The sequence below is a fragment of the Neolamprologus multifasciatus genome, chromosome 18 (genome assembly GCF_963576455.1).
Source record: "Neolamprologus multifasciatus chromosome 18, fNeoMul1.2, whole genome shotgun sequence".
Taxonomy (NCBI): domain Eukaryota; kingdom Metazoa; phylum Chordata; class Actinopteri; order Cichliformes; family Cichlidae; genus Neolamprologus; species Neolamprologus multifasciatus.
In genome coordinates, this window is record NC_140456.1 from 15644154 (window position 1) to 15657179 (window position 13026).

General features: G+C 42.3%; 1 protein-coding gene and 1 long non-coding RNA gene across 7 annotated transcripts in view; one reads left to right on the forward strand and one right to left on the reverse strand.

Moving 5' to 3' along the window:
• LOC146497598 (uncharacterized) overlaps nt 1-13026 on the forward strand; it is a 137831-nt gene that overhangs the window by 113883 nt on the left and 10922 nt on the right. The window lies entirely within an intron of this gene.
• Nucleotides 1-13026, reverse strand: part of mib1 (MIB E3 ubiquitin protein ligase 1) — a 64426-nt gene that overhangs the window by 37189 nt on the left and 14211 nt on the right. For all 6 annotated transcript variants that reach the window (XM_085142199.1, XM_085142197.1, XM_085142196.1 and 3 more), the window contains exons 8-12: nt 12208-12352; nt 11942-12075; nt 11012-11119; nt 10672-10869; nt 9941-10092 (exon numbers count right to left, since the gene is read on the reverse strand). In XM_085142199.1, coding sequence (XP_084998325.1) covers nt 9941-10092; nt 10672-10869; nt 11012-11119; nt 11942-12075; nt 12208-12352 — 737 coding nt within the window. The remainder of the gene's footprint in view (nt 1-9940; nt 10093-10671; nt 10870-11011; nt 11120-11941; nt 12076-12207; nt 12353-13026) is intronic.

The following is a 13026-nucleotide window of genomic DNA, read 5'->3' on the forward strand; positions in this document are numbered from 1 at the left end:
GAGAAGTGATATGTTTAGTATGTCAGCGGGACCGCTCAGCTTATAGGTGCACCCCTGCTCCCAGGACACAGCAAATGATCGTCATACGAGAGCGAGCGCACCTTGCAACACTTTTTTTTTTTCCTTTTCCCCCCCAAGGAGAAAACTCTTATCTACTCTGCTGCTGCTTTTTTTTTTTTTTTTTTAAACCTCCAACCACTTCAAATCTACCTCCTCAGCATTTTTCCTGGACAGAGAAAAAGGCCACCTTTTGACTGCCTTAAAAAAAAACAAAGGAAAAAAAAGCTGTATTCCTCCCTCTGAGCCTCCTGGTTTCTCCCAGTTGCCTGGAGGACAGCAGGGGTCACTGGGACAGTCGACTATGGTATGGACTCTAAAACTTCTGTTATGTTCAGGGGCGGGGGGACTGGCTGTTCAGCCTTACATGGCAACCAAAAGGAAAGCCTTGAGTGTTGAACTGAATTTACACTCAAAGTCACCTTACAGTGCAGACTACCATACTTGGGAGAGAAAGAACGGTGAGGAAAAATGTTCTGCTCCTAACTTCCTGACCTTGGAAAGAGGTGAGAAAATTTCATATCTAAGATTACCTCCTTGGTGCACATACTTCTTTATGTACCCATATGAACATATGATAGCTATGGAATGTAAAGAAGTATGTATTCTTGGTGAGGTTCGAGCCCTCGTTCTGGAAAACTGATGTGCAGCACTGTCACAGGATACGTTTATGCTTTGTGTCAGATGGTGAAAAGAAAAACAGCAAACAAAAGGTAAAAGTGAGGCAGGAAAAGAGTGAATTAATCTAAGTGGTGAGGCTCATACATTAGCTATACTGTCTCTGGGCAGTCTCACTGCAGCAATACTCGCTGTAGGGAAGTTTCTGCTTTCTCAAACTGGCTGACTTGGCCAATAAAAATCTCTCATCCAAGATACGTTAACAATTCATTTGACAATTACTTGGCATAAAATGATTGCAACCATGTTTTAGGCTCTGACAGCAACCTACACCAGCTATGAGCAGCTGCCTTGTGAGAGTGTCATATGAACAGAGCTTCCTTTCATTATTGAGTGATTTTGCTGCATTACAGCCCTTGAAATTCAGCCAGCTGCAACTTAGCACCAACTTCAGCGAGCAGCGAGTGGTATGCTAGAGCTGTTGGACCATTAATACCATAATCTTTTCCAGTGCTGCAGCACAGTTCAAGTGGGGAAAGAAAGCAAGGTGAATTAAACCAGCAGCCTGCCACGGTTGCTGGCTGTTTAAAAATAAATAATGATAATTTTAAAAAACAAAAAACGGAAGAGCGGTAAATTCTTGCTGAGAAGGCAGAATGAACTGTGGCCGCTATTGCTGCTGTCACAACCCGGCTCTAACCTATTGCTGTAACATATAGCTTCCGAGTTGACAACCTTGTGTGTTTAACTATGGCCACCCTTCCTTTATGCTAGTGCCCTTATCGACATCCCCACCCCACATCAACCCCGCTGCCCCGTTCTCCCCTCCCTTTCTCTGATTTCTGTGCTCTTTGTTCACGTTTGCTATGCTTGCCAAATGCTTTGCTGGGCTGCATGGCAGCCAGATTAGACCATCAAAAAGTGACAATGCAGGATCAGGGTCAACTCTGGCCTGTCAGCTGATTCCAATTGTCAACTGTTTCAAACAAATAAAGGCAACAGAACATAGGCAGAAGCGCAGTGAGAGAAACGAAGCGAGGAGGGGAAAGAGGGAGGCGGGGAGTCGTTTGCATGGAGAGCTATTCATATCTAACACTCTCACCTATTCTGACCCTCGCTGCAGCCCGTGTCTGGATCATATATAAGGCTTGTACCAATTTTAGCACAGATTTACCACCCTTTAACCCACTTTAATATACACAATTCTCCCAAATTTGGCTCCAGATTAAAAAAAACAGGAGCACATGAAAGATATATTAATTATAAAAACAAGTGTGTTAAAGGAAGTGAATAACTATCGAACCAAGTTCAGTGGCTTAACTTTAAAGAACATAAATTCATGCTAGCGATTTCTCTTTTCTGCAGTAAATGTGGATGAAGCCGACCTTTGAAAAGACAGGATAAACGCCTTTAAAATCCCTCTATAAAAACTCCTGCAGTGGAGTATGTACGCAACCATAGTATATAGGCTGTTGTCACATGAACTCATTAATATGCTAAGTGAAGGCCTGACTTACTCTCTTTCTTTTGAATAAAAGTAAAATCAAAGCAGAGAAGATAGGAGTGCAATAAACACATTATCTACTGTTATACGCATTTAAGCCATACAGCTGTTTGTATTCTATAAATTCGTTCCTTATTTGGGTTTTGCTCGGATTAATTTTTGTCTCTCCGAGTATGAGGAATACTGCAACGTTTTAAATACATGAGAATTTGAACAATGTTTAATTGTCGATTGCAGTGTTTACTATCTGCTAAATGGAATCAAATTAGCTTATAAGAAGTCCTTGAGGAACAGAGAAACTAGCAAACAGAAAAGGTCATTTCAATCCCAATCGAAAATAAAATACAAACCAACTTCTTTATTAATTTAAGAAAAACAGAGTGAAGCAGGCTTTTAAACCGTTTCCCCTGCATTTATACCCATGTGGATCATATTCTCTCTGTCTTTTCTGTCAAAACATCAAAGGCAGGTGGGGTTGTGTGGCTCGCGCCTGCATGTTTCACCCATGCCTTCAATAGCAATGACCTGCTGTCTGAGTGACAAACACAGCAGATGCTGACATTATCAAATGCTAAGTGCCTGTCGTCCCCCCGTGCTTTTGCCCTGTTATGGCCCTTAGACGAGGTGAGCGGCCCGGCCACCTGACTCTGAGGGACAGTGTGTGTCTACGTGTGTGTATGTGAGCAAGCGTGAATGTGCATGTGTATGTTACAAATAGACCTGCCTCTGGTGTGCCATATCAAGCTGGCCCTATGTTGACCTCCATCCTGTCTACAAGCAGTCCGGTATATCCCTCAGCTGTCGCCGGCCACTCTGAGAACCTAATTTGTGCCACGGCAGGAAAAGTCAATAATTATAACAGCTGTTTCGACATTTGTTAGCACTGTGAAGGAATGAAATATATATAAAAAAAAGTGCCAAACAAATGTCACTTGACTGTATTTTAATGCAGCACGGGTGCTCGAGTCAAGTGCTTTGCAGCACAAATGAGAAAAAAACACTGCAGCTATTAAGATTTTAAAGAAAAAACTATAACACCCCTATGCATGGCTAAAATATGGAGATTGTTTTATGTCTCTACGATAGCAGAAATTGCTTAATGATTTCATAATTAGCAACAACTACAATAGGTTTAGAAACATACTTCTCCATGTGGGTGCTCTTGATCATTTTTATATGAACTGTAATGACTTTAGGTACAAAACTGTACAATACTGTACCACCACGGAGCCCCGAAAATGACATAAAATAATCTGCCCTCAGTCACTGTTCAATGTTCACAGTACTCTTTATACTGCAAATCAGTCCCCGTGACTTAAATGACTGGTTTAAATGAATGTTGTGACTTGACACCCCTCAGTGCTGCTGCAGGAGTATGAGTGAGAGAGTGTGTACGTAGTTATGCCTCTGCATTTGTCTGTTGGGCGTCTCGGTGACCGGAGCAGAAGCGTGCTTGCAGCAGGGCCCATCTGTCAGAGCCTGTAATTGCTTCATGACTCCAGGACATTTGACTCAAGTGCAGTGCCACAGATTATTATTATCCTTTTCTCAGGGAACAATTTTTCTCACTCTCTGAGAGGGGGGCAAACATAAAACTTAAAAAGATAGTGAGGAGGATAAATAGACTGCCTGGGAGGCAGCAAAGGAGAAAGTTGGGTAAGCTTAATCAACTGTACCTGTGTGTTATTGGTGTGCTGGTAAATGGGGTGGAGGGTGCTAAATGTACCTGTTTGTCACACAGGAGTGGATGAATGTGAAGAGGCAAAGGAAAAAAATAGGAAAAAGAAACCCGGCAAGTAGGTTTGGATGCCGTGATGAGCCACGTGTCAATTTTTTTTTAAAATGTCTTCATGTGTTTCCCTCCTTCCTTTTTTGGATAAAAAAAGATTGCTGTATTTTCAACAGTTCAAGCGTTTTGTCTCTGACACAGTGACTCCACAATGCTTTGCTAAAGCTGGTAAAATGGAACCAAATCACCTCTTGAATGGATTTGGTCCCCTTCAACCAGCTGTAGCTATGCTTTGATGACTACCGGAGCTCCTTTTGCTGTGACGCATTCAAAACAATCACTGGAATAACAGCAGGCTACTTTTTGATGATGATGGCTTATGGCTTTCTCTCCACCAGCAACATCTGGAGTGTTCAGTGACTGTGCTAAACATGTCTCATTTGACTAATAAAGAATCCAATCGCAGCTTCAAAACTCTTGTATGGTCCCCTTTCCTGAATCTGTGTTTCCCCTCTCTCTGCCTCCACAGGGATTTATAATCTCACCAGACTATCAACGGCTGTTTCAAAAATAGCAGGGGGACAGAAGTGCGGTGTGCAGTATTTCAGAAATACACCACTCACATGTCTGTGTGAGAATGTACGGCTGTCTTGCTAAGACACTTTCTAAACTCACTGTCACTAGATGCTAACAGTCAATTACACTGTGGGTGGGAGCAGGCAAAAGGAAGGTAGAGGGGGGAAAAAGCTGATCCGCAGAGGTACAATGGAACTGCAAAAGAGATTGTGAATAAGAAATACAACAGCAAGACTGCAAGAAACCCAAGAAGGAGCAAAATATAGCCGTTTAGACAATGTACATTACACACAAGCACACTCAAGACTCTTTGGCCTCCTTTTCATTAAGCCTGATGTTAGTGATGTTAGACTAGCTGTGGTAGATGAGAGCCAGATGCTTCGGAGGACAGAAGCTTCACGCACAAATAACAGGAGCAAACAGCTACAGGCTCCCACATTCACTCGCTGTGGGTGCAGAACAAGCAGGAAGCGCAAACCTAACTCCCTGTCATAGGACGTCTCCTGCCCGCACACATGAACTCCAGAAAATGTCAAGGGCATCTGGTCAGGACATTGTCAGAAGTTATTGTTTTTCACATGTACCACACAGCAAGAGATCGTTCCAGTGAGCATTCTTTCTTTCTTCTGGAAATTTAGTGTGTTTTGTTTAGGGGAGGATGGTGCCTCGCGTTGAGCTTGAGGACACGGGACGACCCCTCGCTAGCTGTAAATTCACCTGAGTGAATAGGTATTTGCGCTATTCTCTGGACCTAGCATGTTAATGAACCTAACTGGACCTAACTGATTAATTCCCCTGTGCCTCAGATCTTTGCATTCAAACACACGTCTCTATCGGTGGGAAAGTCCTAGAAAAGGCCAGGACTGCAGTGCATGTAAGAAATGCCTTAGATGCCCTTTTTAAAAAATAAAAAAAAAGAGAGAGAAAATATAAAACATAAATATAAAAATCAGTGCTAAATCATTTGTTCCGCAACTGATCTAAAAGATGTAATTTGTCTAATTATTTAAAGCGGATGTGTGTATAGCATACAGACATTGATTAAATCTCAATTTGATTTAACAAACTTGGTTATAAATTGTTTTTCATTGGACTAATGACCATGAAATGCATTTGTGCACCATAACAAGCACTAGTTTTCTCAATCAAAGCAGTCCAACTCGATTAGGCTGAAAGAAGCAAGAGTGAACAAACCTCCTGTTTCATCGATGTCAGCGATAAAGAAAATCTGAACATGCAAACGTTTTAATGCAAACATTTGACCCATGTCTCTACTCCTTTCTAAGTGGGATCCCTATTACAATACTACCATTATGGAGGTGCCTATTAGTGCCGACATTACAAAGGGAATAAATGTCTGCATTTCAGAGCACAGTGTGATCTCCTGCACAACCCTCCATCTCCTCAGGTGAGCCAATTACCATATGGGGTTTTGCCTGTATGTTGCCGTATTAAAAGAAAGCTGAGAACTATAAGGGGAGAGGGAGGAGGGCAAATATTACAAGGAGGTGACACGTAAAAGGGTACGGACGGCCGCTGCAGGGCTTGTTTAGAGCCCGTTTATGAGTCATGGGCTATTAATCGTATTGTTTACAGTATTGTAGCAGCTACTGGCTTCGAGCAGCCCAGGGGAAAGACACAGAGATGAGCCAGGCTCCCCTTGCAGGCTAGAGCTGTGGTAAACACACAGGGAGAACACACAAGAAAATCCTTCTTCCCGGACATGTTACTGCTGGTTATACCAGCACTTTCAATTTACTAGCAATTGTAAAACTTAACAACTAGCTTTAATTTATGAGGAAATGCCTTAACATGCTGCAGCCGTGTCTGTGTGTGAGTAATGAACAAGGTAAAATATAGTACAACTCCCCAGTTCCTGCTGCTCGCCTGTTGGTAGAGTTGATTTGTCTCAGTGTTTGGGACTCCAAGTTGAAAGATTCATCTGTCACCCACAGGGTTCTTCCTATGTGTCTTCCTCAATCTTGTTTCCACTGCTGGAAGACCCACCCACGCACATAACACATTACAAACACACCAGGGACTCTGACGCAGTCTCTACTTGAACCCAAAAGCCAGCATTTGATGTTTAGAACATACATCACTTAGCGTAACAGAAGAGAGGAAGCTCATTTTTAAATTGTTTTTCGCACTGTCGTGGAATTACACGGCAACAAGAAAATTATATTTTACACTTGTTTGAGCCATGAATGCCAAAAGAGTCTGTGCTCAAACACAAGCAGGTCATCGGACTTATTAACCTGACGGGTTTTGTTTGATATCCTCCATCTCAATGCTCTCCGATTGGCTTCCAGTTTCAAGCAACTCTCATCCACAGCCATCAAGGCTTTTACATTCCTCCCCCCCCCCCTTTACAGAAGTATGTCGGGAATTTCTTTAAGCACTCAGTCAAAACAACTGCCTCTCCACTAAAAACACGCCAGACAAGGTGCTCCCACTTCAGCCTAGGGAGACATTTCCGAGGGCTTTAGGACTTGTAGACCGTCTCCACGATATTGCAGGAGCCCGAGTGTGAAATAAAAGTAAATGGGCAGACTGCAGAAGGTGACATATATCTTTGTCTTTCTGACGGCATGGGGACAGAGCGTGGACTGAGACAAGCAAAGCAAGCACAACAGGGCCTTTGATATAGAAACCACCGTACTCAAATGAATCTTTCAGCAGGTCAGCTCTCTAACATATACTCTCAAACCCGACACAGACTATTGTATTTAAATATTTAAAATGCAAATATCTTTTTGTTTAACGGTGCCATTTATTCCTTGAGCATGTTTACTGTTGTTCATTAAAGTTTAAAGGTTGTGCAATAAAAGATAACGGTGGCCTTGCAATATTTTTTCCGCCCTCACCCTCTCGGATAACACAGACAGACTCGGACTGCAAACATATGGCCAATTTTTCAGTTTCCTGTCTGTCATTTTCACTTCTTTCTGCAATTTATTCAATCAATTCTGAAATAGATTCAACAAAGACAGCCCTGAATCTATGTAATCATGTTTAATTACAGAATTTCAGGGATCATCAACTCTGGAATTACCTGCTGAAGAGAAGCAGGCAGGCTAGTTTTATATCATTTCAATAACAGAAAATAAATGAAACACTGCAGACTTCATTTAACATATTTCTGCACCTGTTTTTGTTTTTCCAGAGCATGCCGTGTATCAACACTGGCTCATATTTCATTTAAGTTATAATTTATATATTATAATATTAATATAATATATTTTATAAAACTGGATCTGCAATTTGTTTTTGAAATATATACATATATGTGTATATTATATACACATATATATATATATATATATTATATATATCGTATGGACGATCGTGGCTCAAGAGTTGGGAGTTCGCCTTGTAATCGGAAGGTTGCCAGTTCGAGCCCCGGCTCGGACAGTCTCGGTCGTTGTGTCCTTGGGCAAGACACTTCACCTACCGCCTACTGGTGTTGGCCAGAAGGGCCGATGGCGCGATATGGCAGCCTCACTTCTGTCAGTCTGCCCCAGGGCAGCTGTGGCTACAACTGTAGCTTGCCTCCACCAGTGTGTGAATGTGAGAGTGAATGGGTGGATGACTGGACGTGTAAAAGCGCTTTGGGGTCCCTAGGCGGGACTAGTAAAAGCGCTATACAAATACAGGCCATTTACCATTTACCATTTATATCTATATATATAACTGCTGTTATAGCTGATATTAATTGCTGGCTTGAAAAAAAATAAAACATAGCCCCACAAACTTTAAGATCCTTATAATATTTAAAATTTGCCAATACATTTGAACAAGGACAGATTTTAGCCTTGATAAATGCAGTTTTCTGTATTAATAAAGTGATTTTAGGAGGTTTTTTTCAATCTGAAATTAATCAATGTTGGAAACAGGCACTGGCTTTAGATAATCTGACCTACAGGGTACCAGATGTGGAGGGGCTGGACCAGGCCTGTGACCTTTGACAGGTGTTCCACAGCCCTGTGACCTTAATTCCATTTGTCCTAGTGCCAAAGGAATAAATGCCAACGAAGGGGAATGACATTTAGCCTGGGATAACCACGCTCATGCGGAAACACACACCTGAAGCACTCACAACGGAAAGCAGATGTTAACTTTTCTAGAAACTGCTCCACTCCCTTTACCGTGGCGATGAAACATCAATTTCCATCACCTTAAGAGGTGGATACACACAGTCATTGCTCAGAGCCATCTTTAATATGCTCATGGCTTAGAGAGCAGAATAAAACAGATAAAGACTGGAAAAGCAACCTGCTGGCTGGGAACAGCACCGACAAAGACAAGACGAAGTGCTGCCGCTGCACTGCAAGCCACTCCACACACAATCGTGGAATAGCAAAACAGTGTGCAAACAAACACAAACGCTCCAGGTTTTTAGCTGCACCAATATAACAGTCAACACAGGAGACCACACCATCTTTGAAAGATAGATACGCCTACAGTTCTTTAAATTAAATAGTCAATTCAACTGAGATACCAAAGTAGAGCTTACAGGAGGATAACTTTTCTTTAAATTTCTTTTAAAGCGTTTTCAACTTAAACAAAAAAAAGCAGCAGATTCAGTGGAAGCAAATTTCAGCATGAAATTGGTAATTCCCTTTGAGATACTGTAGTACCACATAAAAATAACCTATGACTGTCCTCATCTAGACAACAGAAGGACTCAGTTAAAGAAGTGTAACAGTTATTGGACCTATACTAAGTACAACTATATTCCTGTAGGGTGGTGAGCCCAAATCCTTCATTAAGAGGAGGATAATGAATGATTCTGCCTGGCTCTCTGTTTTCTAGCTGCTAACAAGCAAAATATAAACCCTACTTGTTGTAGTTTTAAATAATTCTGTGCATTGTGTGGGTTCATTAGATTGAAATTAATCCTCTCTTCCTGTTTGATGACACATCAAATTTAATCTCATGCAGGAAAGTGTGAATAATATATCCAGGGTTTTTCCTACATATAACAAATTCACAGACATTTTTGTTTATTAAATGGTCAGGCCAGAAACAAGCCGGTTAAATCACCAGGATAAATAAATTAAAAAACAACTCATATACTGAGACCATCTCATCACTATTTCTGGGGCAGGGAGACCAACTAAAATGTGATTTGTACACCACACAGACACTTCAAGATATTTGGTGTATCGCACAGTGTGGGTTCAATATGGCGTTTAATCACTTTATTCATATTCATAAAGTTCTCACTGAGGCAATTCTCTGTGGGACTTTCCTGTTAATCTCTGGAAATTGAGAATCAACAAATGAATCAATCAAATGTGGTTAATTTAGTGTGTGGACATAAGCAATGCACATGTCTCTAATTTTGCTTCCACTGAGCATATGAAACTGTTATTAACTGAGATCTGCATCGGCAGATTCCACTGAAACAAGCCTTCATTCGTCACAGTCGCCAAACTGAACATGTCACACACCTGGGGTTTCCTCTCAGGGCGGCGTGATGCAAAGCATTGAACCCGTTGTTGTTGGTGATGGTGACGTCAGCACCCGCCTCCAGCAGCACTGACAGCATATCATCTCTCTTCTTACTAATGGCATCGTGAAGAGGTGTGTCACCCTCTGAATCCTGAAGGGGAAACCTTATGTTAAGGACTGCTGTTTAAATAACGTAATTACAAGTCAGGTCTACAATGACCCCTCAAGTGTTACAATGTACTTCAAAAGCAGCTTATTCTATTCAAATTTATTTATATAGCACCACATCACAACACAGAAAAAACACCAACAATCAGACAACTCCTATCAAACACTTGGCAACAGCAGGAAGGAAAAACTCCCTTTTTGACAGGTAGAAAGCCCTGCGTACCATCTGTGAACGCCACACTGTTGCTGTTTTGTTGTATACAATGTGGAAATTTCTGTAGGACGTCCTGCGCCTTTATTGAAGTCTTTCGCACAACACTCAAGCCACTTTGTAACTTAATATTTATACCTTTTCTCCCTTATTGTGTTTTTTATTGTATGCTTTGACACAGTGTTTGCTTTTTATCCTCTTGTTTTGTCATTTATATATCTTTTTATATATCTTTCACAGCAGCACCCACAGTTTAGTTATACATGTACAATGACAAAATCGGAGGAAGTAAGCAACTAAGCTATGCCATGAAGTATTTTCTTAAAGGTAAATAAGTCAAGCGATACATACCTGAAGGCTAGGGTGGCAGCCGAAGTCCAAAAGGGTTTTAACCACCTGTAGATGGCCCTTGTTGACAGCTATGTGTAATGGAGTCTGCCTTCGTTTGTTCCTGGCATTCAGGTCTGCACCGCCCCTGTGCAGCACTTCAATGACAGAGCCTTCATCACCAAAAGCTGCGTGGTGCACTGCTCGGTCTCCATCTTTATCCTGGGAACAGTGACACATCCAAATAATGACTCAGTGTTGTGTGAAATCTGGTGCGAAATCCAATATAAAAGAAAGCTGAAATGCGTTTGCGATAAGAAGTAACACACATCAGAGACAGGTTATTTTTTCTAATTAGACAAACCTCAGCCTCCAGGTCCACATTGTGTTTAAGAAGCAGCTTTAGGACATCCACGTGACCGTTCTGACTGGCTGCCTGCATAGCGGTGTGTCCAGCACACTGCCCGTTCACCTGGAAAAACACATCAAGAGTCACTCACAATACGGCTGCGTGTCAGCGTGCTGTTTAATGTTTAGATCTGCCAAACATATGGTGATGAGACTGGTGAGGGTGTGTTTTAAATATTTGGATGTTGTACATGTGCATCCACAGTTGTGTGAGCAAATTTCATCACCAACTGCAGCACTGCAAAAACTCAGAGCATAAATATTAATGTGAACTCCTTTGGGAGTCTCGAGACGTCTCTTGTCCTGGCAGCCAAATCACTTGGCCAGCCTCAGTGTGCTCAGCTTTAAGCAAATAATTCCACTGAAAGGCAACGGGGCATCTGGCCAGCACTCACCAATGACACACACACACAGACTCATTCAGTCTCCCTTTCTCTAAAGTGAAGACAGCATGGCAGACTGACGTAATCTTTTTTCTAGACCTATAGAAGGCACAGATTTCTGTCCTCCTGCCTGAGTCAGAACAAAATCTACAACCGTGTGGGGTTTGTAGATCTCCACTTGATTCTGAGAGTGAATCAGGCTCTGTGCTGCAGTGCACACCAGTGCTCATTGGTGCCTCCTTTGGGCCCAGCCTTAATGCCTTTCAGATTGAGAGAGGTGCAGGGGTGGGAGGATCTTTGAGAGGTTTCCTGGGAGACTCTCCTCAATATAGCTTCCTCAATATACTGAGAGAAGAGCAGAGCACAGCCAGGGGTATTCCAGCTCCAATTATAAATGTACCTATATCTTCTGCATAGGTTTAATGGTAGAATCATTCATCAAAAAGTCATCTAGAACTTCAACAGTTCCTTATATCAAAACATCAAAATGCTGGAGCACTCACATCCACATCGGGTCTCTTAAGAATGTCCTCCACTTTGGCCAAGTCTCCATTGGCTGCTGCCTTGACCAGCTCCTCATTGATGTCCCCAGACTCTTGTGTCTCAAATAGTTTCTTCAATAACTGAGACAGGCGTTCTGGACAAACGAGCGGAAAACATCAGAGATTGATCGCATGTAGGTGCCAGATAACAGAGAGCAATGAAGCAACGAGGACAAAAAACTAAAAATGATGCTCTCTCTGAGTTAGCGGTGCATGTTCGCACATACCTCCAGAGGCGTTGCTGACAGCGGAGCCGGAAGGGGCGATCTTGGTGACGGCAGCAGGGTTGTACGTCCAAGATGTCCCACAAACCTCGACCTTAAGGTCACTGTCAGAGTAGATCTGCTGCACACGGCCTACCTTCCCCAGGGTCTGTTTAGAAATGTTGTGACAAACTCATTAGTATATGAAGGCTTATTGTCTTTGGGCTACGTCCTGTGTAACACAGTCTGTAAGTGGCAGAGGACAGATGAAGAGGGACTGCAGTGAGGAAAGTAGAGCTGCGAGGGAAAGGATAATGTGGAAAGTACAGCAGCTCAAAAAGCCAGCATCCTACACAGAGCAGCTTATTATAAAATAAAACACTGACAGAAAAAAAACAAGGTATGAGAGATGTTTGAGCAATGTTCTTATTATTCAGAGTGTACTCACTTGCACAAGAAAGAAGATGGATATAAAAGAAAGACCCTTCTACTTGCTAGACCATTTTTCATCTATACAGGCAATTTGGAGAGGACAGAGTATAACGCATTCCAATTTTGAATTATATCATCTCGATCCCGGCTATAAGGGAAAGAGGCACTTTGAGTGTGTTGAGCCGGGTCTGGGGCTGTCCTGGAGGATGTCATCAATAACGGGGACTGCTGCAGCAGAAGCGGCAGCAGGCGGCAAACAGCCATGGTTAGTGATCAAAGCTACAACCCATCTCAGAGTTTTAAGGCTCATTAGCTGCTGAGGGGGGCCAGTTTGGCAGGGACAAGTGGCATATTGGAGTAGACTGGCGTTACATAACCCACGGCATGCTGGGCAGCGATGAATAAACTTCA